This window comes from Prunus avium, unplaced genomic scaffold (genome assembly GCF_965620075.1).
Source record: "Prunus avium unplaced genomic scaffold, drPruAviu1.hap1.1 HAP1_SCAFFOLD_1342, whole genome shotgun sequence".
Classification (NCBI taxonomy): domain Eukaryota; kingdom Viridiplantae; phylum Streptophyta; class Magnoliopsida; order Rosales; family Rosaceae; genus Prunus; species Prunus avium.
The window spans coordinates 1-26,699 of NW_028277014.1; the positions used below are offsets into that span (position 1 = coordinate 1).

A 26,699-nucleotide genomic window follows, 5' to 3' on the forward strand; every position below is an offset into this window, starting at 1 on the left:
CAAATTACTCCACCAATATGCAAAAGTTTCTAATAAGTCCACTGGTCAACCTGCGCGAGCTTAGGAAAGCCATGTGTTTTTTTTTTTTTTGGGTAAAAGACCACTGGCCAACTTTGTTTGACCATTTCTTTAAATGGTGGATGTAGATACGGATTGGACTTATATCTAAGAATTAGAAATATTTAAACAAACCCACAATACTTAATGATATGTATACAAATACTGAATAGTGTATTTCTTTGTATACAAATGATTTTCCTTTGATTAAATTTAATTAGTCCAAACTAATTATAAGTATCAGTATGACCCATTAACTCTTTTATTTTTATTTTTTAGAATAAGCGATAATTGTATTAATAATTCAGACACCAAGGCCATAAGCCAAAATAGCATAAACTACCCAAAAAAAGTTAATACAAATGTGGAAGCACAGTAATCCTAAACTAATGTTTTTATTACTAATGGGTCAAGAGTTTGAGGAACCTTGAACAGGCCAATGTTGGTGGTTGGGTCAGCAGATTATACTAAGTGTTAACCTTAATTAAAGATAACCTTTTGATTGGTGAATTAAGAGGATAATCAATATTATGTTAACCTTTACATTGAGTACAAGGCAGAGCAAATAATTAATTTTAGTGGTGATGAGACAGTTATATACACTTGTATTAGGTGAGTGAAAAGGAAAGGGGAAGGGCCCCAGAAAGGCACAGCTTTTCCCCCATCACATTTTTCATGCACTTGTATCAAATCAGAAAAAGAAAATCTCAAAATTGTATTATTGGTTATAAATTAATGCAATGTTCCCACTATTAATCTTGGTTTATTAATTTTTTTTTTTTCCTTTGACCAATTGCAGATGCAAAGAGAGAGAAACTTCAAACAAGAAATTCCTCCAGTAAGAATTGGGGAGGGTGAGGAAATCACATATGATCAGGCCACAGCTGCATACAGGAGGGCTGCTACCTTTTGGAATGCCTTGCAATCACCTCATGGACATTGGCCTGCTGAAAATGCTGGCCCAAACTTTTACTTTCCACCCCTGGTAAATACCACTCTTCATCTCACAGTAAAAGAAATTGATTATTTACCACAAACAGAAATATTTACAGTAAAAAAAATTGAGAAGCTGTAAGTGACACAGTGAGAGTAAAAAAAAATTGGGTTTTTTTTGGGTGCACAATTATTTGACAACTAACCAACTGTTAACATTATTTCAATGCAGGTCATGGCTGCATACATTCCAGGATATCTTAATGTTATTTTCACACCTGAGCATAAGAAGGAAATCTTGCGTTATACATACAACCATCAGGTAATTAGAAGCTCTTAATTCGAAGGATCAATTATTTCTTATTATGTTGTGTTTTGTGGTTGAGCTTATTGAATTATGAACTTGTCTACTGCAGAATGAAGATGGTGGGTGGGGATTGCACATAGCAGGGCCTAGTATGATGTTCACCACATGTCTTAACTACTGTATGATGCGTATACTCGGAGATGGCCCTGATGGCGGTCGTGACAACGCATGCGCAAGGGCACGAAAGTGGATTCTTGACCGTGGGGGTGCATGCTATGCTGCATCATGGGGAAAAACCTGGATGGCGGTATGACATACTTGATTGAAATACAGATAAAATGTTGTTGTACTGCAAAGGATGCATGCTTAATGAATGTGTCTAGAAAGAAGATCGTTATTGTTGAAATGATTGAACTTAATTATTTTGTTGTAGATCCTTGGTGTGTACGATTGGGAAGGCAGCAACCCCATGCCCCCGGAGTTTTGGACTTACCCTACTCTGCTTCCTTTTCATCCATGTAAGCACAATTTTCTTGCAGAGTCCCTTTTTTTTTTTACTGAAGTTTGCTACTTATGATAAGTCTTCTTTGGTTTTTTTAACTTTCTGGTTCTGACTAGTACTGCTTCTTGTGTGCAGCAAAAATGTTCTGCTACTGCAGGTTGACTTACCTGCCTATGTCTTACTTTTATGCCACAAGATTTGTTGGTCCAATCACTCCTCTTGTTGAAGAATTGAGACAAGAAATTTACTGTGAACCGTACAGTGAAATTAACTGGAGTACAGTGCGCCATTCGTGTGCAAAGGTGAGTTTACTTTTCTGTTCGTTAGTTCATATACGCAACTTTAATATAATGGTCTTGAAATTTTACTCACATACACAAGCTGACTTTGCTGTACATTGTTGATCAATGCAGGAAGATAACTACTATCCCCACGGCAGGGTTCAACGTTTTATGTGGGATAGTCTTTACACAGTTGTTGAGCCTCTTCTTAAGCGCTGGCCCTTCAAGAAGATCAGAGACAATGCTATTCAATTTACAATTGACCAAATTCATTATGAAGATGAGAACAGTCGCTATATTACGATCGGATGCGTGGAGAAGGTAATGAAATTAGCTAGAAGAAGAAAGATATGGAATGTGTAAGAGAATGCCTGCTGGTTATTTTAGTGATCTAATAATGCCTTTTGAATTGGACAGCCATTGATGATGCTTGCTTGCTGGGCCGAGGATCCTAGTGGAGAAGCTTTTAAGAAGCATATTCCTAGAGTTACAGATTATATATGGCTTGGAGAAGATGGAATCAAGATGCAGAGTTTTGGCAGCCAGTCATGGGATTGTGCTCTTGTAATTCAAGCTTTGCTTGCTGGGAATCTGAATGCTGAAATGGGACCTGTACTTAAGAAAGCACACGAATTCCTGAAGATATCTCAGGTTCCCTATTTAAACCATAAAGAATTTCTTTAATAATACTTCAAATGTTTCCGTTCTTTTGAGATTTTCTGTTGGCCTAAAATATTCATCCTGTATGTAACATTGTAGGTGAGGATCAATACTTCTGGCGACTACTTAGCTCATTTCCGTCACATTTCTAAGGGAGCATGGACTTTCTCTGATCGGGATCACGGATGGCAAGTTTCAGATTGTACTGCAGAGGCATTGAGGGTAATTGATTTTAATCATGCACTTTACTCAAGTTGAAGACTGAGCTTCAAATATGATGACAATGGGGCTGACTTGTAACTTTTTTGTTTCAGTGTTGCTGCCTGTTTGCAAATATGTCCCCAGAAGTTGTTGGTGAGCCAATGGAAGCTGAGTGTATGTATGATGCTGTCAATGTCATAATGTCTCTTCAGAGTCCAAATGGTGGTGTATCAGCCTGGGAGCCAACAGGAGCACCAAAATGGTTGGAGTGGCTCAACCCTGTGGAATTTCTCGAGGACCTTGTCATCGAATACGAGTACATCGAGTGCACTTCATCTTCAATCCAGGCCTTAATTTTGTTCAGGAAGTTGTACCCTGGGCACAGAAGGAAAGAGATCAACAATTTCATCACAAGGGCTGCAGACTACATTGAAGACATACAATATCCTGATGGCTCATGGTATGGAAACTGGGGAATCTGTTTTGTGTATGGTACCTGGTTTGCAATCAAAGGGTTGGAGGCTGCAGGCAGAACATACAACAATTGCGAGGCAGTACGCAAAGGTGTTGACTTTTTGCTCAAAACTCAAAGGGAAGATGGTGGTTGGGGAGAGCACTACACCTCATGCACAAACAAGGTATTAGTCTTCTTCTACTAACCTGATTGTAATCAAATTCATTTGTAAAGAAAGCATAATCCTCATAATATTTCCCTTTTCTATCTCTTCAGAAATATACAGCTCAAGACAGTACAAATTTGGTCCAAACTGCACTTGGATTGATGGGTCTGATTCACGGCCGGCAGGTCAGTAATGATTTAAACATCTCAGAGCTAACCTCTGCTCTCCCCATGCTCTGTTTTGATCCATCACAATTCCCTCCACAAAAATGATCTCTAAATAATTCTTATCTTTGTTATAGGCTGAGAGAGATCCAACTCCTATTCACCGTGCCGCAAGGGCATTGATGAACGGTCAATTGGACGACGGTGATTTCCCCCAACAGGTACTGTAGTAAAACCAAAAATGGAAAAAAAGAATGACAATACATATTACTTATTCTTATATATATATACACACACACACTAACTATTTGTTACTCTTTTTCTATTGCAGGAACTGATGGGAGTTTTTATGAGGAATGCCATGTTGCACTATGCAGCATATAGGAATATCTTCCCATTGTGGGCTCTCGGAGAATACCGTACACTGGTTCAGTTGCCTACCAAAAGGATTTGAGACTTGAACCACAAGCAGCCACAAGCAGAGGAGTTCATGGACTTGCCAATACAACCAGAACTAATAAAAGCTTGTTCTAGTTGGGCCATATTTTTTCTTTTCTTATTTTATGTTTGTAGAGTTTGATGTACTTGTAACCGCTGAAGAATGAATAATCTATGCATATATATAAATATATTGTATCTTACTTATACACACATGTATCATGTATGAGGCACAAGGCTTCAATAAAGTAAATGAATATGAGTTTTCATTGTAACTGCTACTTTACTACATTCTGCTCTTCAACTCCATTCACTCCATTCCTGCATGAACACCCTAGAAATGAAATAACAGATGAGGGCAATGTTTAAAAATATATAACCAAATTCCAGATTTCACCAATTGAATCTTTATTAGATGACTTCGTACTCTGCCTCACAGAATTTCTACTTTTAAGACTCTTGAAGCGTTTCTGGACTTGTCTCATCTTTTACAACCCGTGGAGAGCGAGAAAGTATAGAATTCACTGCAGTGAAGTCTAGAACTGAAGAGCAGCGTTTGCAGGTTGCAGTCTACAGTTGAAGATATTAAGGGCAAACCTTCAAGAGTGTCAATGGCTTGTTCTAATATCACCTTGTCTCCCACTCCTTGGTAAGATCCCTGTTTTTACCTTTAACCCAGCCACCTGAGAGTTTATGACTCTTCATGGTTGTTGCTTCAGTTGTCCTTAAATAACCAATGTTCATTATACTTGAACGCCAAGCAAGAAACCCTATTGGATGATACTCATCACTGTGTTCCTCAGTAGGACACGTAGTTACGCCATCATGAAACCCTATTAGATGATAACCTTTTAACAATTTTTGAATCTTAGTACTCCAAGACACATAATTGGTGTCATCCAACTAAGAGACATAAAGTCACCAAATTTCCCAGGTGTTCCAAATTAGGGCACCAAAATTCCCAAATTGGATCACACAATAGCAACTTACAAGTCAGAGCCTCAAATTCACCAATTGACAACTGATTCAACCTTTTTAACAGAATAAAAGGATTTCGCACCGATCAAAAGACCAAAAATGGAATAAACTTAAGATATGAAAACATATGATGCTGTAAATGTGAACAACACATTACAGAGGAGAGAAAACCATGATGAGCTCGAAGAATGAAAAAGTAAACAAAAGGTGAAAAACTTAGCTCAGAGTCACACACGAAACAGGATCTCAGATGCTGTGTTACGGCTCTAATACTAATACCATGGTAGAAACCATTGTGCCACATCAAATCACTGTAATTCACAATCAATCAATTACAAATAGAGAACAAATATCAAGACTAGTAAAGAAGAAAAGCAGGAGAGAGCAGAAGGGTTAGAATGGGTAGGGAAAAGCCTTAATTATATATTTATTATTAATAAAATTTATCATCAACTCTGACAAAGTATATTTAAAATACATGCTTAAAAGTAAAGCTGATATCCAAAACCAAATATAAAGAGAATAGTCACCCCCTTGTATTTTAATAATCTGCATAAATAACTCATTAACTTTTAAACTGTTTTCTTCCTTTACCTAATGGCGTTAAGCAGACAACACTCTTCGTATATGCGTACATACACGTAGATTAATCTACACGACTACACATAGAGAGGCATTGGAACCATATTGCGGTATTCTGCAAGAGCCCAAATTGGGAAAATATTCCTGAATGCTGCGTAGTGTAACATGGCATTCCTAAAGAAAACTCCGATCACTTCCTGTCACGAGAAAAAGAAAATAAACAAAACATGAGCAACCTGTAGCTAGTAGTAATTAAACAATATCCTTTTTACTTTTTCCTTGGTGCAGGAGAAAATACTTCCTCATCACCGGATGTATATGATAAGAGAAATAGACGCATGGTTGTATACAACCCGGTAACACTTAAGATTTTCTCATGCTGCAGAATAAATGGTGTTTAAGAATGGTACCTGCTGGGGGAAATCGCCATTTTCCAATTGAGAATTGATCAACATCTTTGCAGCTTGGTGAATAGGAGTAGGGTCTCTCTCCGCCTATTGCATAAATAAAAAATATGAACATGAAAACTTAGAAATTGGGAGAGAAATATGCTAAAGTAAAAGAACTGAGGAAGTGGCTGGCACATAGCTAGGTGTAAATATTCATGTACTAACCTGTCCACCATGAATTAAACCCATTAATCCCATTGCAGTCTGCACCAAATTGGATCGGTCTCCTTCAAGAGGTGTATAGATCTGTGTAACCAATTCAAGAGATTAATTTTAGTTTACTCTGAAGAGAGAATATATTTACTAATGAATCTCAGAACAACTAGGCGCACGGTATAAATTGAGCTGCATGCGCTAGTGTGCTATGAGTATTTTGGGAATAGACCAACAAAGCCTCAACATATTTCATGTAAAGGGAGAAAGAAAAGAAAAAGAAAGAGAAAGTAAACCTTGTTTGTACAAGAAATGTAGCTCTCTCCCCATCCACCATCATCTCTCTGTGTTTTGAGTAAAAATTCAACACCTCGGCGTATAGCCTCACAATTATTGTAAGTCTTGCCAGCAGCCTCTAACCCGCTGATTGCAAACCATGTTCCATAAATGAAGCAGATTCCCCAGTTTCCATACCTGTGATAATTATTGCCTCTTTAGTTTATTTCTCTAACACAAGTAAGAACATAAGTACGCTTAACATAATCTGATCTAAGGCAAGCATACCATGACCCATCAGGACTTTGTATGTCTTCAATGAACCCTGCAGCAGTTGTGATGAAATTATCTATCTGTTTCTTTCTGTGGGCAGGGTATAACTTCCTAAACAAAGCTAATGCTTGGATTGAAGATGAGGTGCACTCAACATGCCTGCATGACTCTTATGTTAGTCTTCAAGGAATGTAGTTTAGAACTTAAGGAATTACAGAATTGAAAATGTTGGATCAAAAGTTTTACTCATATTCGATGATGAGATGGTCGAGAAATTCTACAGGGTTGAGCCACTGAAGGAGAAAATGAATATATGCATGTCATGATACACATTGAAACAATGGAGATATTAAAATTCTTTGATCACTTAAAGGGATTTTTCTTACTTACCTCCAACCATTTTGGAGCTCCTGCCGGCTCCCAGGCTGATACACCACCATTTGGACTCTGGTTCAAATCATAGAATGGAGCTCATTAATACCATTATAACAAAATAAAGGGACAGTAAAGAGAAAATAAAAATAACTATCTTCAGTAGTTATAAATTTCCCCATTTAGAGATATACTACTTTTTATTCAATCTAATCCTCACCTGCAGAGAAAGTATGACATTGACAGCATCATATAAACGCTCAGGTTCTAGTTGTTCACCAACGAGTTGTGGTGGCAGCATGGACAACAACAAGCAACACTGTTCGACATTACATGTGCTTGAGAAACATATACAATTGTAATGGCTCTAGCTCAACCCTCAGCTTGATAAAAATAATCACCTTCAAACCTTCTGCAGTACAATCAGAAACTTGCAATCCTTGGTCTTGATCAGAGAAAGTCCATGCTCCTTTAGAAATGTGGCGAAAATAGGCTAAAAAGTCACCAGAAGGATTATCCCTAACCTAGAATATTACAATCCGATGCATATTTTAGCCAACTTAAAATGCAATGGGAGAAAGAAAAATGCTTGATGGTCAAAGTGAAAGGAAGAATGAAAAGGGCTTTTATAGAACTTGTAAGTACAGAAACCTGAGATTTCTTAATGAAGTCATGTCCTTTCTTAAGTACAGATCCAAGTTCATCATTCAGATTTGCAGCAAGCAAAGCTTGAATGGCGAAACTAGCATCCCACATCTGGCTACCAAAACTCTGCATATGAGTACAATGAATCAAAAACAGAACTTTGTTGCCCAAATAGCACTTCCAACCAAGAAGCTGAAATTAAAACCTGAAATATGCAAACTGCTAACCTGCATTGTCATTCCATCTTCTGCAACCCATATGTAATCTGCAATCCTTGCGAGATGCTTCTTGTAAGATTCTCCATTCGGATCTTCAGCCCAGCAAGCAAGCATATTTAATGGCTGCCAAATTCAAATAACTTTGCATTTTAAATAGCAGCAATGTGAATACTATTCTCATCTAATTAGTTTTTCTTCCATTATGATCTGATTACCTTTCCCCCAACTCCAATAGTAATGTATCGAGTATTCTCGTCTTCATAATGAATGTGTTTACTGGTTTCTTGAAGAGCCTTCTCTCTGAGCTTTTTGAAGGGCCAGCGAGTGAAAAGAGGCTCACAGATTGTGTGAAGACTATCCCACATCAAGCATTGTAACTTACGATGGGGATGGTATTTATCCTCCTGCATTTAAAAATAAATAAATTGAACATTCATCTTATGCATGCACAGACATTTTTCAATAACATCAAAATGTGGTAGTGTGGCACGAATCAAAAATATTGGGTGCATGCAAACCATGTAAACTCACTTTTGCACACAGATGGCGCACTTCGCTCCATTTAATTTCATTGTAAGGTTCATTGTAGATTTCTTCTCTCAGTTGCAGAATGAGGGGTGTGATGGGGCCAACAACTCTTTTCCCAAACAAATATGACATAGCCAAGTAACTCATGCGAGTATAGCAGAGTATTTTTGCTGCACATATGGAGTATCAATCAGAATGAGAAAGTTGCAAACCACAGAACTATCAGTGAATTCGCATCGAAGTCGAAGTTACATCCTTTTAATTGAACTATATCCATTGTACTATACTACAATACTGTTTTCTGAGTTCAAACAGAAAAATTAAATTGCGCAAACCTGGATGAAAAGGGAGGAAAGATGGGCAGATCCAAAGCTCTGGGGGAATAGGGTTGTTTCCCTCCCAATCATATACACCGAGCATCTACGATCAAAGAAATTTAATCATTTGAGACAGTACTAATCTACAATAAGTTATTGGTGCATAAAATTTAGCATAAATGAATCACACGTAAAGAAATGAAAAATGGTAATCATATGAGAAGAAGATTATAAGTTTGTTAGAAAAGATCATACTGCCATCCAAATCTTTCCCCAAGATGAAGAGTGTGTTGCACCACCATGATCAAGAATCCATTTCCTTGCTCTTGCACAAGCATTGTCTAGACCACCATCGGGTCCTTCGCCAAGTAGACGCATACAAATGTAGTTCAGAAGTGTACACAACATCATACTTTGGCCCTCTTCTATGTGTAATCCCCACCCACCATCTTCGTTCTGCAACATACAAATTTCTTTAGGCTGAACTGGTATCCATATACATGATTAATTAATGTAGAAAACCATATAAATAATAACACAATATGATTTTTAACCTGGTGACAGTACATGAACCAAAGCATTTCCTTACGATGGTCTGCAGAGAAAACCATATTAAGATGGCCTGTAATATACAGGGCTATGACCTGCATTTTAAGGGAAGAAACAAAAGAGAAGATAAAAAAAAGGGGAATTAATTGCTCCGAAACCCAGATGGCCAAATATATCAATTTCATCTACACAGCATACTTTTGCAGTTAAGAGAATTAAAAAAAACTTTGGGAGTCTGACAAAAGTAGTATGCTCTTGCATATTGTGGAAACAAATTAAAAGAGTTACAACTCACAAAGGGAGGAGTATAAAACAAAGGACCAGTATTTTGAGCGGGCCAATGGCCGTGTGGTGATTGCAAGGCAGACCAGAAGGCAACAGCCCTTTTGAATGCAACGGTGGCTTTTTCATGTCTACATTCCTCATCATCATCTTCGATTTTAACTTGGGGAATTGTTTGCTTGAAATTTCTCTCTCTGTGAAGCTACATTTATTCGTTAAAGAGAAAGTTATTAGAAAGATTAAAAAAATGTAATCGAGTATAAAAACTTCAATTCTTTCCAGTAACATGATACATAATCCCCAACAATTCATAGTCCATACTTGGGGAATTGTTTGCTTGAATTGTTTGTAGTCGATACGTTTTTGTTATTGACATATTACTTATCCCCAATAATATTAAGAGCATCCACAATGGATGTTCAATAGTTTAATCAATTGAACTATTTTGGCATCTATTAAATTGGATTGTAATTTTACTTGCAATGGTACAGTTCAATAGTTATATCTTCTTACATATTCTTTTACATACTCAAATAAAATAAAATGGATAAATTTAATAACAATAAAATTGTACCATTGAAATCTTCTTACATGTTCAAGTATAAATAAAAAAAAGTACACACGCTACAAATGCATTAATTGATGTATTATGACATTATGCATTAATGGCATAATGTATTAATGGCTGTATTTTTTTGATATTTTTTTGGTATGCTGGTCTCATGGTTAGTCTTAGGGGTGGGCGTGATCTGGTTTGGTCCAGTTTTCACCTCAAATCAGAATTGAAACCGATACTATTTAACTGGTTTGGTTCTGATCGATTTTAGTGAATTTTTTTATAAAAAAATTGGCCATCTGGTTTGAACCAATTTCGATCTGGTTTCCGATTTTTCCAATTTTGAATCGGATTATTATTATAAATTATTTTTTTATACAAATTCCAACTAAAATTTTATGTTTTGAGCTTGAAAATTAACAAATGATCCAATTTCATACAAAGAGAGACATTGGACCTAGAAAAGAGAGATGTTTAGAAGTTGGGTTTGGGAAATATTAGTTATGAGATTCAAAATGTAGCATTGGATTTAAATAATTTTGTAAAAAAAATAAAATAATACACAACCGGTCCGATTCGGCCCAATTTATTTTTGGTCAACTCGATTTTTTCCGGTCCAATTCGGCTCGATTTTTCGATTTTTCGGTTTGAATGCCCACCCCTAGTTAGGCTATTGCAATTCAATAGAGGGTTCATCGCATAGCCCCCTCTACTGCAATTGCATTTATTGCAATGAACTAAATTACACCATTGCAAATGAAATTTTATTATTTTAGTTCAATTTCATGCAATAAAATTGCATTGATCCTAACCATTGCAAATGCTATAAATACCATATCAATATCACCAGCCCCTTTTTAAATAGTCAATTTTCATAGATATAGTTTTTGAGATTTGTGAAGAGAAATCAGAGAGAATTGAAGTACGTTTTTAGCAAATATCAGACTCAATCACAACCATTGAAAGTGACTGAATCTAAAACATTGTGTGTCAAAAATGTGCGTCTCCCTATCTTGACTATATATATAGAGATATGTAATGTGAAGTACCTGCATTCGCCAGAGGATGTCACTGGAGGCCTTGACCTTGTAACGATTGTTGTAAAAGTTTTGACGAGCCTCTTCAACCTCTGCTCGCTCTTGAGGTGTGCCTGCATGAGGATCAAACTCCCATATTTGCCTTCCCACAAACTTGTTTGTGCTGAACAAGTAAGGGTCAACATTTTCACCCTCAGCTCCAAACTTCAGCTTCCACATTATTAATTCTTGATGATCTCAATTAATTTGACTGAGATCACTGGAGACTACTTATAATTAATGTTGTTGTACACTTCTTAATGAAGAACTACCAAAAAGCTTTTGGTTGGGAAATTTCTCAAGGGCTCTTAAACCATTTGCAATGCTTGCATTGTTTGTGATCCTCAGTATGAGACGCCTCCATATATATATATAGAAACTCCCCAACTCATTGGCCACGTACTTTGCCTCTGTAGTTAATTTTTTATTAGACTCAACTCTGGCCAACTTCCTCAAGATCTATCTACCTAATTCTAGCTAAAAAGAAAGATTAGATTAGGGCTTCTTATATATAGGTCGACTTTCATCAAGATGTAATGAATGCAGTTCACACACTCTCCTTTTTCAATTGCAGTCCACTGTTACCAAGTAAGCAATTAGGGCCAGTTTTAGCATTGCTGTGTTGTGAAAATAATCGCTGTCAGATTTGTTGTGAGAGAAAATAGTTTGGCGTTTGGTACAACTTTTTGTTAAAAGTGTTGTTGGTACTGATTCCCGTATAATTAGAAAAATGATTGCCTCATAATCATTAAACCCAACACTTCTTCGAAACTGATTCATGCATAATTAGAAAATGAAAGCACCTCATTAGCTGCTTTCCTTTATAACTTTCTCTCACATCAATTTTTCACAATAAGTTATTTTCTCATAATTGACCAAACGGGCTGGGCTTCTCAAAATTTTAAAAAAATCACTTATCACCCCAAAATAAGCAATGTCAAACAGGCAGTTAGTATGTCCATAAAATTTTAGGAATTTATAGTATATGTCTACCATAAATGGAATTATATGAAAAAACTTTCCTAAAATTTAGCGTTTCTTTAAATATATATATGTACATGTCTTAATAGTTTTTTTCTTGAGTTTTCTTAAGCAATTTTTTTTAAGCTTCCTATATATATAGAATTTATGTATATCAGTTATTCTCTTATTCAGATGTCATCACATTATTATAATGCGGATGCCATTGTAAATAGGGAGGAAAGCAGGGAAGGGTAGTAGAAAATACATGGTGTCCCCACGATAATAACGTCCGGACGTCCGCATAGGAGAATTTCTATATATATATATATATACACACACATACACACACACACATACATGTCTGCCATGTATATTAGTTTTTTTCTTGGGTTTTCCAAAGCAATTTTTATGGAGTTTTATCTCAATATACTCAAGTTGAGTACCTATTGTGGACGTGTGAGTTTCTTTTTCCTTTTTCTGTAACCTTTTAGATGGGTACTTTTTAACTTTAATTATGAGTTTAAAGATCCATACCAAAGGTATTGTATGAGTTCAATTACCAAGACTAGAGGCAATTTATGTGTATAATTATGCACACAAGAGTTGGCTTTTGGGCTAGAGGTAACTTATGGATTTAATTACCCAGAGTAGAGGTAATTTATGGGTTTAATGACCTGTATGCATAGGTACCTACTTTTAGCTGATCCAATATGAACTCTACAGCTAATGCTTATTCTATTAATAACGGAATTACATCTAAAAGAAAAGGCAGTCTTATAATTATTGCCGCCGCTTAGTCTAAATAGAACATTAACAACTAAAACAACAAAAGATATTGTGTTAACTTGTCATATACGTCTGCTCCCTCACCAAATCCACCTACATTTTTCACCATTCTTCTGAAAAAAAAAACCCCACGATTATTTGTTCCATCAAAGTGGTATTGCTATAACTTTACTTTGCTTTTTGTTTTGTTTTGTTTTTGGTTGATCTTCTGCCTTCTGCTTTAAAATTTTATTGAATTAAAACTAATTTCTACTCCTTATACTCTAACAGAAATGAATGTGAATATACTGTATACCTTTGGTCGAACTCCCAAAGAGAACTATAATTTGAAGGACAAAGTTGTGTGGTTAAAATGTGCTTGTGTATGTAGTGCGCAACAAGTGCTATTATATATGTGGGGATGGCAAAAAATTTCATGCATGACGTGCACGGATTTAGATGACTTAGAGCAGAAGAAATTAAAGCGGGGTCACAAGAGAGTGAGTTGAAAATCTTCATAATATTTCAAGATCTTTAGGATTAATGAAGAAGAGAAAAACTTTGGCGGCCAATTGTGTTGCAGGGTTTCGTTCAGTTTGTGCAGTTTGTTCTGCTCTGTATATTGGTTGATTGTGTTGTGTGCTTCTCTAGCTTGCTTTTCAGTGCAAGCAGTTTACTGGGAAAACTTGTTCCCCATTGGTTGAAAAATAAAATAGAATAAAAGATGTGTAGTATACGAACATACAAGAAGAAGGGTGATCGAAATTGAATGCAATGGGATGAGCACACTGTCCAGACCTAATCTACATCTGCCATATTGCATTGAGTTTATAAAAACTTTCATCTAATATTAAAGAAGTGAGATATGAGTTCATCGAAATTGAATGCAATGGGATGAGCACATTGTCCTCACCTAATCTACATATGCCATATTGCATTGACTTTATCAAAACTTTCATCTTATATTAAAGAAGTGAGATATGAGTTGATCGAAATTGAAGGCAATGAGATGAGCACACTGTCCTAACCTAATCTACATCTACCATATTGCATTGATCAGTTTATAAAAACTTTGAGAAGTGAGTTGGCGCTTCTAGAATTATTACTTTTTTCTAATAAAACTTAAGTAATTTTGAGTTTGCCATCCTGGTGGTGAGCATACACCAGATTAAGAAGAAAAACTTATATGAAATGGCGATAGCACTGTTTTGCTATCTTCGATCAATTACACTGTTAAATGAAAAAGTTATCATATATGTGGCATAGCATAATTGGCCAATAATAGCAAAATAGTATTATCCCCTTTGCACACAAATGTTTCTCCAAATTAAGGGGAGAGCAATGGTCAAGTCAATTTAGTAGTGCACAATCCATTCGTCGTTGAATTGTCAAAGTACAAGAAGTTCAATTCATTGGGCTGGACAGGAGGCAGCGGAGAAGAAGCATCTTGCTTTCTTTTTGGGGCTAACAACTTTGAAAAAAGATTGACAACTTTGCATTAATTGATAACCAAGAAAGTTGGAGAATTTTGAATTGTATTTAGACTCCGAGTCCAATTAGATTTCTTGGGATAACCAAAAAAAAAAGAAAGAAAAGTTCCAACTAGACTTTTACTGACTATGGCTACGACTAATTTGCCACTGAATGGATACTTTTCATAAGAAGAAAAAAGGACTTCATTGTATCAGGTATGTGCTTGCTATACATGTATTTTAATCACAATTAGGTTCCTAATTATACGTAACCCATCATGCTTTGATCTACTGATACACGCAACGTGGCTGAAACCGGCACGTTGGATTCCACCGTCACACGATTGCTCGACACGTTTCGTAGGACATGCTTAGGAAATGACTCACTTGCATGCAATGTGTATTGCACATTTTGTATGAGATCAGGGAAGAGGAGAAGTTTTGAGAAATCAACGGTCCATCTAGTCCCATTGCTCCAAACTGACCCCTTGGCAACCGTTGATTTAAGAACCATGCCTTGTACTACATTTCGGTCAACCATGACTTGATCAATGGTAGTAAAATACTGTCCGTTAGATTGATCTAGTTGGACGATTGGGACACCCGTGTAATCACCTGAGAACATATTGTCAACAATACTAATGCCACATGCCACACCCTTCAACGATTTAATCAAAACAAAAGCATTGCCAAGGAAGAATGACCCCGCTATATGGAGTTGGACCGGGTCCTCCGCCACAATACCCGTGAAATCAAAGTAAGAGTTCAGTATTCGAGTCTGGGTCAACCCGGGAGCCCGAACATAAATTCCGGTCCCACCCCATGTAGTGGCCTTGTTATAGCAATGTACTCCGGTGAGCACATTGGCTTGCCCTTGTACCATTACACCAATTGATGCCGAAAAAATTACCACATCGGTGATTGCGTTATCGTTCCCTTGGATGTTAATTCCAATACCAGAAAAGTTCCTTTCGCGGAGGTCACCGCCGATATTGATGTGTTGGCCGATAAAGGAGTTTCTAACATAGGTTTCATGGCCACCTTGGATTAGTATACCACTGGTGGTGAAATGTGAAATGTAACAATTGTCAATGGTAGTTCTTAGTGAATTTATAACTGCAATGCCACCACCTCTGAACTTTGAGTTTATCATGAGATCCTTGAGTGTAATGTCTTCGTACACAAAAGAATTCGAGGATGACCACAACTCGATCAAATGGCGGTCGGTCGGGAAATCATCAGATGCATGAAGGGATCCACCATGAATCTGTAACACCATAACAATATCCCATGAGAATATGGACAAAATAAAATTTTAAAAATATAAACATGAAAAATATGAAATCAACTATTCTTTTTTTATTATTATGACATGAGGGAAATCAAATTATACATCTTTTAGCATTAATTAGGAAGAGAATTATTACTAAACTAAGAGCTAGTTGGTTATTGTAACAAATTACATTAAATAAAATTTCATAAGTATATACCATTATTATAGATATAGGCTTAGCTAAGTTGGCTAAAGCGGATATGCTCATCACTCTGCACCCAAGTACGAATCCCCCTCCCCGTAATTTAATGTAGTTTGTCAGTTGTATAAAAATAAAAAATATTAACAAGTCTGATACTAAACTTAAAATGTTAAGGCTACCCCATATAGTAATTACATATTTCATCCAACACACTCCATCCCATTAAAACAAACACAGTGAGTTCATCTATATATGTAGTACTAATTGAGATAATATGTTAGAAAAGTTTGGAACAAAAAAAAAGAAAATTGTACCATAAAGTTTCCACCACCGGTGTCTGGTAAGCGCAATGGACGGCTGATCTTGTACGTGCCTCCATCAAGGTGAACTTCAGTGCCTCCAAGGTCAGCAACACCCTCAATCAGGTGACCATCATCAAGAGGAGATGCAAAGGCATCAGAGATAGCTTCCTGAAGTGCCCCTGTGCTGTCCAATCTTCCAGTGGGGTCAGCACCATACTCAGTCACGTGATGAACACGTGAGCCCGAGGACACCTATGAATCACATATGAACAACAACATATCATATATATCTAATCATTTCGGAAAATTAATCAAAATGAACCAAACCCAATTTTTATTTCTTATTTATAAAAAAAAACAAATTATGGACTTCGCACCTTATTTTGGATAGTATGTGATGCCTTCATCATTAGAGCCATGCGCCTCATTTGGTCGTGGTAAGTACCAGCTGCCCCTGCGTATGAGCTTTCTCCATGATTAACCATTACATTTAGATACATAAACCCCATTAACAGCTTCACAAACATAGCATTTGGTGGTAACATGGCTTTCTGTTTTGAGAGAGAGAGAGAGAGAGAGAGAGAGAGAGAGAGAGAGAGAGAGAGAGATGTATATACACTCTCCATCTGAGCCAACGTCTCATATATATACTGGCTAATGCATACATACTAATCTTTGAAAGATACTTTCCGGGCGAGCCAAAAAACTTATAGTCTCCGAGGTCATCTTAGGCCTACATGTACTTCCGCCGCTAATTATAATTATTTTGAATTAGTTTACTTTGTTTGAAAAAGATAGTAGGAGGATTAAATTTGTGTAGCACCTAATTAGAGATGACCGAATTAACGAATTAATTACGACCTTATTATATAAACACTATTTGAGATTTGAATTTGTAGCACCCTATAATTTGAAATGGACTTATAGAGTGCCCCAAATGTTAGGCAATAATTAATCAATGAAAGAGAAAATTAAACTTCAAGTTTGACTAATTGATGAAGCACACTTTAGAAAATAGAGACTTGAAAATATCGGTGCAGCTGGAAGTTAGGCCTGAGTTGCTGCATGTATCTTCAACTATTGCTTTCATTCTTTCTTGGTCATTCGGGTTTTCAACTTCAAACTTCAAACTTGACCGCAACAAAAGCCACCGGAGTTTTCAACCTTGATAGGCCAGTTCTGTTTTCCCTCCATCGTTTTAGTCGTTTTCTTCATTTCTCTTTGGCATTACGTTTCTACTATAGAATGTGTGATGCATATGTTCCATATAAATTTTTCTCATTTTTTTTTTCTTAAGTGAGAAATTTTTTGTCATTAGGGTTGATGAAAGTCGTATATATCACACTGTGCATGTGATGAAAGTCGGTAGAAGAAGTTGATGGGTGTGAAGAGCAAAAACTTAGGAGAGTGAATAGTGGTGAAATTACTAAGTTAACCTTCAATTTTAGTTTTATTATTAAATGGAGACTTGATTGATAAAAGAACAATTGATATTTGATACTTTTTAGTTGACATATTGCAATTGTTTTTCAAAGTTTTTGAGAGATTTTTACAAATAAAGAGGAATTGGTTACGCAGTTTCGATAGCAAATTTACTTAATTTAGGAAAGTGGCAGACTTGAGAACCTAGCTATTAGAACACCATTATTTTTTTGGAACCAAAACAATAAAACCATTATTCTTGTTAGTACTTTTTTTATTTTTTTTATTTTTATGAGAAAGAGAATTCATTCATAAAACCAAAGACGTACAAAGAGCAACATGATATGGCCTCGTTAAAACCTTCCTAGGACAACCCCATAGGACAAACCCCAACGGAGGAAAGAGACGTACTACACGTGTTAGTACTTGTACTACTAATTTTTTCTGATTTCTAGCTAGCAATTAACCCTTGCATTTGATGTGGTCCTAAGAATTTAAAACCCATCATAAACCATAAAACAAAAAATCTAAAACCCAACAATATATAGGTTGATTAGTTTCCTGTTTTAAGTCATGAGAGATATCTGAGAGAAATAAAACATTATGCAAGCTCAAGGAAAGCATGATCAATCATCACAATCTATAATTGGCAATACAACGTTGCCCACAATATATAGCAAAACAACATTTCCAATTGAAAGGCAGGCCTTACATCTCTCCTGTCTAAAACTCAACCTCTATCTAACACACAAAAACAACCCCCTTGCGCTGTCATGTGCACACTAATTAGACCTTGTCAATTTCATGGACTATGGTTTCCTAATTTCTTCCAATATCATCCCCACCATCTCTTCCTCTTCTCTGGTTTTGGCCCCTTCACGCCCACCCTTTTGCATGTCCTCTAATTCCCATTTGCCACTCCAATACCAAAATCAAAAGCAAAGACAGACAGAGGGAGAGAGAGAGAGGTTTTAGTTCATTCAAATTGATAGAAATCATTTTAGTTTTCTGACAAGTAAGCTGGGGACCCTTTTTGGTTTTCACAACAACGCATGGTAATGGGCGCGCATATGGCTATGGCTAGGCTTATGCGCGCACCAAACCCAACCCCAACATTTTTCGTTGCTCTATTCATTGCCGTGCTTTCATGCATGGTCATGCTACCTTTTGGTTCACCAATGGCTACAACCACTGAAGCCCTTATGAGGTTCAAGAAAACGTTACAATTGGGAAACGAAAGTGCCACTCTTAGCAGTTGGGATCCTAACAAAGACCCGTGTAATGGTAACAAGGCGAATTGGGTTGGTGTGCTTTGCTTCAATGGGAATGTGAGGGGTTTGCAGCTTGAAAACTTGGGTTTGCAGGGAAAGCTTGATTTGGAGCCTCTTACTCAATTACCTTATTTGAAGACCCTAAGCTTCATGAACAATAGTTTGGCTGGTCCATTGCCTAAGCTTAAGAACCTAAAGTTGAGGTCTGTGTATTTGTCTTATAATCATTTCTCAGGTGAGATTCCTGATGATGCATTTGAGGGCATGATTTTGTTGAGGAAATTGTATTTGGGAAACAATCAGTTTACAGGAAAAATCCCTTCTTCCCTTACCACCGTGCCTAAGATTTTTGATGTGGGGCTTGAGGGGAACAAGTTTAGTGGCCAAATACCAGATTTTCGACAGAAGGGTTTGAAGAGGTTGAATCTAGCTAACAATGAATTGGAGGGTCCAGTTCCAGAAAGCCTAAGCAAGCTGGATCCAAGTAGTTTTTCAGGTAAGTAATTACAAATGTACATTCCTGCATGAGATTTCTTCCCATATATGTAGACTGATTTCTTTTGAATTCAAAGAAAAATGTGGATGACAATGCATGCAATGCATGCCTTACAATGCAAGTAATCTGGTATTAGGATAATTTTTCATCAAAAGCATCACCGTTTATTTATTTAATTTTCTGTGAACAAAATGTAGGCAATGGAAAACTATGTGGTCCACCTCTAGCGGGAAAATGCGGCGACCCTCCTCCTCCTCCTTCTCCTTCAGCTCCGCCGTCTGAATGTTCTGGGGACTCATGCGGCACCTCTAAGAAGCCATCGTCGGGTCTAAAAATAGCCCTGATTGTGGTGAGTATATTGCTCCTACTGGCCCTCATTGCTGTGATTTTGATCTTTCTCAACAAGAAAAGGCAACAATCAGAATTAGACGTGGCCGAATCATTGGACGACTCGACCTCCAAGTACACGGCAGCTGGTGGGAGCAGCCAAATGGATGTTAAGTCGGTAGAAGCTACGCCACATCCAAAGAAGGGTGACCTTGGAAAGTTGTCATTTGTGAGGGATGATAGGCAGAGGTTTGATTTGCATGACCTGCTTAGAGCCTCGGCTGAGATCTTGGGGAGCGGGACGTTTGGGGCTTCCTACAAGGCTCTGATCATGACTGATGCTGTGGTGGTCAAGAGGTATAAGCAGATGAACAATGTGGGAAGAGAGGAGTTCCATGAGCACATGAGAAGGCTTGGGAGATTGACACATCCAAACTTGTTGCCTCTGGTGGCCTATTATTATAGAAGGGAAGAGAAGCTCTTGGTTTCTGACTTTGTGGAGAATGGTAGCTTGGCCTCTCATCTTCATGGTGAGTTTTTTTGCTTCTTTTTTGTCACAATTAATAAAAGTTAGCTTAACAGTTATATGCACGCTTCAAACATAACCGCGTGAGAGATGTGATCAGCAATGCAGTCATTAAATACAGTACAAATACTTTTATTCATCTATATTGAAATAACATCATCCATGGTGGAGTTGCTTTTGTACAGGCAATCACAATTCAGATCAGCCTGTGCTGGACTGGCCAATTCGTTTGAGAGTAATCAAAGGCATAGCCAGGGGATTGGCCTACCTCTACAGCGCGCTCCCTAGCTTGGTTGTACCCCATGGCCATCTGAAATCCTCCAATGTACTTCTAGATGAAAACTTTGAGCCCCTCTTGAATGACTATGCCCTACTTCCAGTGATCAACATGGAGCAAGCCCAACACCTGATGATGGCCTACAAGTCACCCGAATACGCCCAGCACCGGCGCATCACAAAGAAGACCGATGTCTGGTGCTTGGGGATCATAATCTTGGAGGTGTTGACAGGCAAGTTCCCAGAGAACTATCTCAAGCAGAGCTTCGACAGCAGCGCGGATTTGGCCAGCTGGGTTAACGGAATGATCAAGGAGAAGAGGACCAGCGAGGTGTTTGATGAGGAAATGGGGAGAGTGGGGAGCAGCAAAGGAGAGCTGCTGAAGCTGTTGAAGATTGGTGTGAAATGTTGTGAGGAGGATGTGGAGAGAAGGCTGGATTTGAATGAAGTGGTTGAGAAGATTGATGAGCTGAATGAGGGAGAAAGTGATGGAGATTATCGATCAAGTGTTTCGAGTGAAGGAGATGATTATACCTCTCAAGTTGTGTGATTGCAGAAGAGAAATGATGAGGACTTTTGGTTCCAAGTATTGCTGGCTGGTTGGGACTTAGAGAAACCATGTTGTAAATTAGAAGAATATTATTTATATATGTGCAGGGGCTACTAGGTTTCAGCTAGCTTCATTCCCATGAGTTGAACCACGTGGCAGGGAGAGATTTGAAATTTAAAGCAATGAAGAAATTAATTTGTTTTTGTTTTTGTGTCATTGTTTTTTTCTTTTGCCCCATTTCTTTTGGATTAGGAAGTGGGGTTGTGTTTGTAGGTGTTGGGGATGATGGCTCTTGTATCATCTTGGTGTAATGGGAATTAATTAGCTGATAAAACTAGTCATCAGATATGCTCTCTCTCTCTCTCTCTCTCTCTCTCTCTCTCTCTCAATTCCTTTTGTTTTGGTTCTTTTTTGTCAAATTTTCTCTCTAAATTCGGGCACTGAATTTCTCTGTGTTCCTATTTGAAACCAATGACCTGTGTTAGACTTGGAATCAACTGAAAACGTATTCATATTGTCCATTTTTCTTAATAATTTTACACTTCTAAGACTTGATTGTTACCTACATAACAAACTTAAAATGAAGGTATATCAAAGTGAAAAGTTTGGTCAAACTACCGAGATCAAGAATGTAATTTGGTAGCAAGGGACTTATAGTAGCTCAAGTGGTTATGAGCATTTTCCCAGCATTCTAGATCCTAAATTTGATTTCCCTTCTTCCAATATCGCTTTATATCCGAAAAAACAAATGTAAATTGGTTAAAAAGAAATGGAAAAAGTTTTAACCGAATGAGTTGAAGATGATGTGTACACTATTATGTGCTTAAATCGTGGCTGAACTTACGATCCACCACCCATTTACCACTCCAAGCAATGAGTCAATTTGACTTGAGCCAAAGTTCATGATTATTCTTGGCTTGTAAATATCCATTTACAAACCATATGGATGAATAGAGAGAACTAATCATGAAGTTTATAGTAGTTATATTTTTTAGTTTAAAAAATCTTAAATTCTATTCCTCCTAGATTTGGCTATAAAAAAAATAGAAAATTTGGCATAAGTCCAATTATGAGGAGAGATTTTGGGCGCAATCCATGCAGAAATTATTGTTGATCCAAGTCCTTTGACTTTTGCGCCACATAAGATTACATGCCTATTTCAATTTATTGATATTTACTTTTTTTTAAACAATTCTAACTCTCTTTTTTTTTTTGCCAATTTATGTTCGACTCTTATTCGACCCAAAATGCGTGAGTTATTTCACATGCAAAAAGGGTTCAAATTGTTGAGTTTTCAAAACTTGGATGAAAAAAGTTGATAGGTCATTCTGCCCTAAAAAAAATAGTGTGTTGTGGAAAAGGGGAGGGGGGAATCTCATTGTCTATGCTTAGATCTTCTACTTTTGGCAGCCGACTATCTTATTGTGAGGCTTCTATATACTTGGTCTTTTTTCTTTTTGATCTGAATTGTGAGGCTTCTATTTTAAAAAGCCAAAATAGAGAAACCGCCAGGTTTTGAACCAAAAAAGAAGAAGAAAAAATGTAAAAGTTCTGAGCCTGTGGTGGCTCATAAATTCTTGTAAATAGCAAATTCTAAGGTGGTCAAGTTTGATAAGGGACAAGAGGTTTGAGGCATCAGGATTTCTGGGCCACTTTGTACAGAACATGGAAAAGTTTCTACTTGATTAGTTTGTGTCCTAGCAATATTCTGTTTTTCATAGTTAGAGCTTTTGAAGAAAATGTGGCAAGCAAAAGGAGGAAATGGGACAAAGAAAGGAGCAGGAGGAGGAGGAGCAGCAGGAAATGGTTTGGTGGCAGTTGCCATAGACAATCAGAAAGGGAGCCAAAATGCACTGAGATGGGCTGCTGAGAATGTTATCACGAGGGGCCAAACTGTAATTCTACTACATGTTGTTCAGAAGTCATCTTCAACATCTTCATGTAATCTCTCTCTCTCATGTAACCAGAAGAGTAACTTGCTATTAAGATAATCTAAAAGTTCATAACCATTATAATATAAAAACAGTTATATTATTTATGCCTGGAATTCACAAAGCAAGTTCAACATATCAGATACATCTGTGATTTCACAATTTATATTGTGTCTCTTCTCACCTCTGGAGCTAATTCAATTTTCAATGCAAGACCAAGTTACAACTTCTTTTTTTGGAACAGTGGCTGGAAACAATGCCCTTATTTGTGATGTAAGCAATCCATCTCAATCGCCACACAAACAGCAGCTTGAGAAGATGACCAAGGATCTGTTTCTTACCTTCCATTGCTATTGTACGCGTAAGGATGTAGGTTTCGAAGCTCTGCCTTCGTAAATTTTGATCCATGAGCATCCTGCATAAAAAGGCTTAATTTACAATTCACCATTTGGAGCACATCCCTAAAATTTCTTATACATAATCATATCGATAATCACGACAGCTTTATCAATCGGTTTTATTTATGTTACTCTTTGATTGTTTGCTCATGTAAAGTTATTTTCTCAGATAAATTGCCTTGATATCGTACTTGAAGACGCGGATATAGCAAAAGCAGTAACAGAGTATGTTTCTTATGCTGCAATTGAGAATCTGGTTCTGGGAGCTCCAGCAAAGCATGGATTTATCAGGTAATGGCCTCATTCTATAAATCTGGTTTTGAGATTCTGTGTTTTCCTGGACACATTTTGGATAGAAATATATGTTTATACTGTAAAGACTCGTTTAGTTTGCTAATACTCAATGATTTTCTCACGCAGATTCAAGACATCAAGTATTCCAAGTAGTGTATCGAAAGGGGCACCTGATTTCTGCACTGTATATGTCATCTCCAAAGGGAAGATCTCCTCGGTGCGAAATGCTTCTCGTGCAGCACCATACAGTTCTCCACTAGTTAACCAAATAGATTCATTAAATAAGCAAAGTTTTAAACCACCTGAAACACCTAGATACAACAATATGTATTTAAAAGGTTTGTATCTCTCAGTTATTATGCTTTCTTGAAAACTGATTTTGGATGAAAAGTACTCTAAATGCAATATTTTTATCCTCAAAATCTAGCAGCTAGACCGTCGTTCAAGCCTCATAACTTGCAAGATGAAGCATACAGGTAAGTTAAACAGACAATGCTTTAGTGTTATGCTATTATGTATGAAAATAGATGCTGTGTAATTTACCATAGAAACTGATACCACCATCCTGAATTGAAACAGATTGGGATTAACAAGAGGAGGTTTTAGTAATGGGAGGATTAGTGGAGGATTCTCAGAATCGGAAAGCGACATATCATTTATAAGCTCGGAAAGGGCAAGCACTGACCGTGCTTCTTCTGTGACGTATGATTATATGGATACAAACCGAGGACGGCTATCTACTAGCTCAGACCAGAGCTTTGGGTCAATGCGTCAAGGACCTAAGTTCGCGGACTTCAGTTCTCTGCATGATTTTTCATCGGTTTCACATGAAAGCAACCTAACATCATCTTCATGGTCATCACAGAACCTGGTAAGGACAGGATATACTCAGCTCAACTTATATCAAGTATCCTTCCTTGCACATTATCTAGCTAGGTGTTTTTTTTCACCGCATTTATAAACTTATGCAGGACGAAGTCGAATCTGAGATGAGGAGACTGAAGCTAGAGCTGAAGCAAACAATGGACATGTACAGTACAGCATGTAGAGAAGCACTTTCAGCTAAACAGAAGGTGATAAGAAGTCTACATTTACCTTCTGCATTTTCAAGATTCCATTTAACTTTATGTCCCCCACAGGAAATGGAGCTGCACAATTGGAGGGTTGTAGAGGAGCAAAAACTAGAGGAGGCACGACTGGGTCAAGAAGCTGCAATAGCAGTTGCAGAGAAAGAAAGAGCTAGGTGCAGGGCAGCCATGGAAGCAGCTGACGCTGCTAAAAGAATTGCACAGTTGGAATCACAGAAACGAGCAAATACAGAAATAAAGGCCCTCAGAGAAGCAGAGGACATGAGGAAACTATTAGATAATCTAGCCCAAACCGATGACAAATACAGAAGATATGCTATTGAGGAGATTGAGCAGGCAACAGAACACTTTGCCCCGTCTCGGAAAATTGGGGAAGGAGGTTATGGTCCTGTCTTTAAGTGCTATCTTGATCACACACCAGTTGCAGTAAAGGTCTTGCGTCCGGATGCTGCTCAAGGAAGGACACAGTTTCAGAAAGAGGTGAGTACCGAGATCCTTGCTTAGAAAATATGATCTACTAAATTGATATAGTAAACTAACAAAGAAGTCTGTTTTAAAACCTGATACCTTGTGGAGATCAACAAACAGTACGAAATTGATCAAGACAGTTAAAAATATAAAATAGTTAGAAACTTACTACATTGAGGGAAAATGTAACAAAAAATGGCAAGATTCTAGAACCGAAAAGGGTAAGAACTCAAAATCACTCGAATAAGATTCTTAACAAAACTAAAGGTTAAGATTTCAGAAACACCCCCAAATAAACTTCAGTAGGATTCAAGAACCAGAAAAGGTAAGATCTCACAATGCCTGCTGCATCAATGTCTCTAAATCCAAGTGGTACTTGGTACCTGACAGTATTTCACTTTCAATTCCATATACATTTCATGCAATGCAATAGAAGCTCCATATACAAATTCTTTTCCAACATGCTTTATTCACTTACTTCTTGTTCTAAATTGCTTCCACCAAACATATAACGGTAAAAGATATGATATCGATATTTTTTATCTAATCTCTTCTGTCATGATCCAAATGCAGATTGACATACTTAGCTGCATTCGACATCCCAACATGGTACTACTTCTAGGAGCCTGCCCAGAGTATGGCGTTTTAGTCTATGAATATATGGCCAATGGAAGCTTAGAGGACTGTCTCATAAAGAGAGGGAACAAGCCAGCTCTTTCTTGGCAACTCAGGTTCCGAATCGCTGCTGAGATTGGCACAGGCCTACTCTTTCTTCATCAGACCAAGCCAGAACCCTTGGTGCACCGTGACCTCAAGCCCGGCAACATTTTGCTAGATCACAACTATGTGAGCAAGATTAGTGATGTTGGATTGGCCAGACTTGTCCCAGCAGTTGCTGAAAATATGACACAGTGCCTCATGACAGCAACAGCTGGAACATTCTGCTATATTGATCCTGAGTATCAACAAACAGGAATGCTTGGTGTAAAATCTGATGTCTACTCCTTAGGCATTATTCTTCTCCAATTGCTAACAGGTAGAACGCCGATGGGCTTGGCTCACCATGTCGACAAGGCTATTGAAAAGGACACATTTGAGGAGATGCTGGACCCAGCTGTCCCTGACTGGCCAGTGGAAGAAGCCTTAAGCCTTGCAAAGCTAGCAATCCAATGTGCAGAACTCAGACGAAAAGACAGGCCAGATCTTGGCACCGTGGTGCTGCCATCACTAAATAAATGGAGAGAACTTGCTGAAGATA

General features: G+C 37.5%; 5 protein-coding genes across 5 annotated transcripts; 3 read left to right on the forward strand and 2 right to left on the reverse strand.

Moving 5' to 3' along the window:
* Positions 1-856: 856 nt before the first annotated feature.
* Positions 857-4,438, forward strand: LOC110761693 (beta-amyrin synthase; the record flags this gene model as incomplete). Its single annotated transcript, XM_088246547.1, is given in 12 exon segments — positions 857-1,042; positions 1,223-1,312; positions 1,407-1,604; positions 1,731-1,815; positions 1,935-2,101; positions 2,213-2,401; positions 2,498-2,731; positions 2,840-2,962; positions 3,055-3,579; positions 3,672-3,746; positions 3,863-3,946; positions 4,057-4,438. Coding segments are annotated over 12 exon segments (2,079 nt in total), but the record flags the coding sequence as incomplete, so codon positions are not given.
* Positions 4,439-5,500: 1,062 nt separating this feature from the next.
* On the reverse strand, positions 5,501-11,740 carry LOC148285844 (beta-amyrin synthase-like). Its single transcript, XM_088246546.1, has 18 exons — positions 11,391-11,740; positions 9,799-9,987; positions 9,509-9,598; positions 9,210-9,410; positions 8,973-9,057; positions 8,641-8,807; positions 8,325-8,513; positions 8,119-8,232; positions 7,898-8,017; positions 7,648-7,770; positions 7,467-7,565; positions 7,265-7,321; positions 7,121-7,167; positions 6,890-7,033; positions 6,622-6,799; positions 6,338-6,418; positions 6,134-6,217; positions 5,501-5,920 (listed from the first exon to the last, which is right to left on the reverse strand). The coding sequence occupies exons 1-18, from the start codon at positions 11,595-11,597 to the stop codon at positions 5,801-5,803; spliced, it is 2,295 nt and encodes a 764-aa protein (XP_088102672.1). The 5' UTR covers positions 11,598-11,740; the 3' UTR covers positions 5,501-5,800.
* Positions 11,741-14,488: 2,748 nt separating this feature from the next.
* On the reverse strand, positions 14,489-17,002 carry LOC110761689 (polygalacturonase QRT3-like). Its single transcript, XM_021964233.2, has 3 exons — positions 16,772-17,002; positions 16,407-16,646; positions 14,489-15,884 (listed from the first exon to the last, which is right to left on the reverse strand). The coding sequence occupies exons 1-3, from the start codon at positions 16,937-16,939 to the stop codon at positions 14,880-14,882; spliced, it is 1,413 nt and encodes a 470-aa protein (XP_021819925.1). The 5' UTR covers positions 16,940-17,002; the 3' UTR covers positions 14,489-14,879.
* A 1,472-nt stretch (positions 17,003-18,474) lies between these two features.
* Positions 18,475-21,591, forward strand: LOC110761709 (pollen receptor-like kinase 4). Its single transcript, XM_021964258.2, has 3 exons — positions 18,475-19,583; positions 19,781-20,440; positions 20,622-21,591. Exons 1-3 carry the CDS (start codon positions 18,869-18,871, stop codon positions 21,260-21,262), a joined length of 2,016 nt encoding a protein of 671 aa, XP_021819950.1. The 5' UTR covers positions 18,475-18,868; the 3' UTR covers positions 21,263-21,591.
* A 1,155-nt stretch (positions 21,592-22,746) lies between these two features.
* On the forward strand, positions 22,747-26,695 carry LOC148285845 (U-box domain-containing protein 35-like; the record flags this gene model as incomplete). Its single annotated transcript, XM_088246548.1, has 9 exons — positions 22,747-23,203; positions 23,438-23,562; positions 23,761-23,882; positions 24,012-24,223; positions 24,316-24,361; positions 24,465-24,756; positions 24,857-24,958; positions 25,025-25,453; positions 26,015-26,695. Coding segments are annotated over exons 1-9 (2,211 nt in total), but the record flags the coding sequence as incomplete, so codon positions are not given.
* Positions 26,696-26,699: the final 4 nt, after the last annotated feature.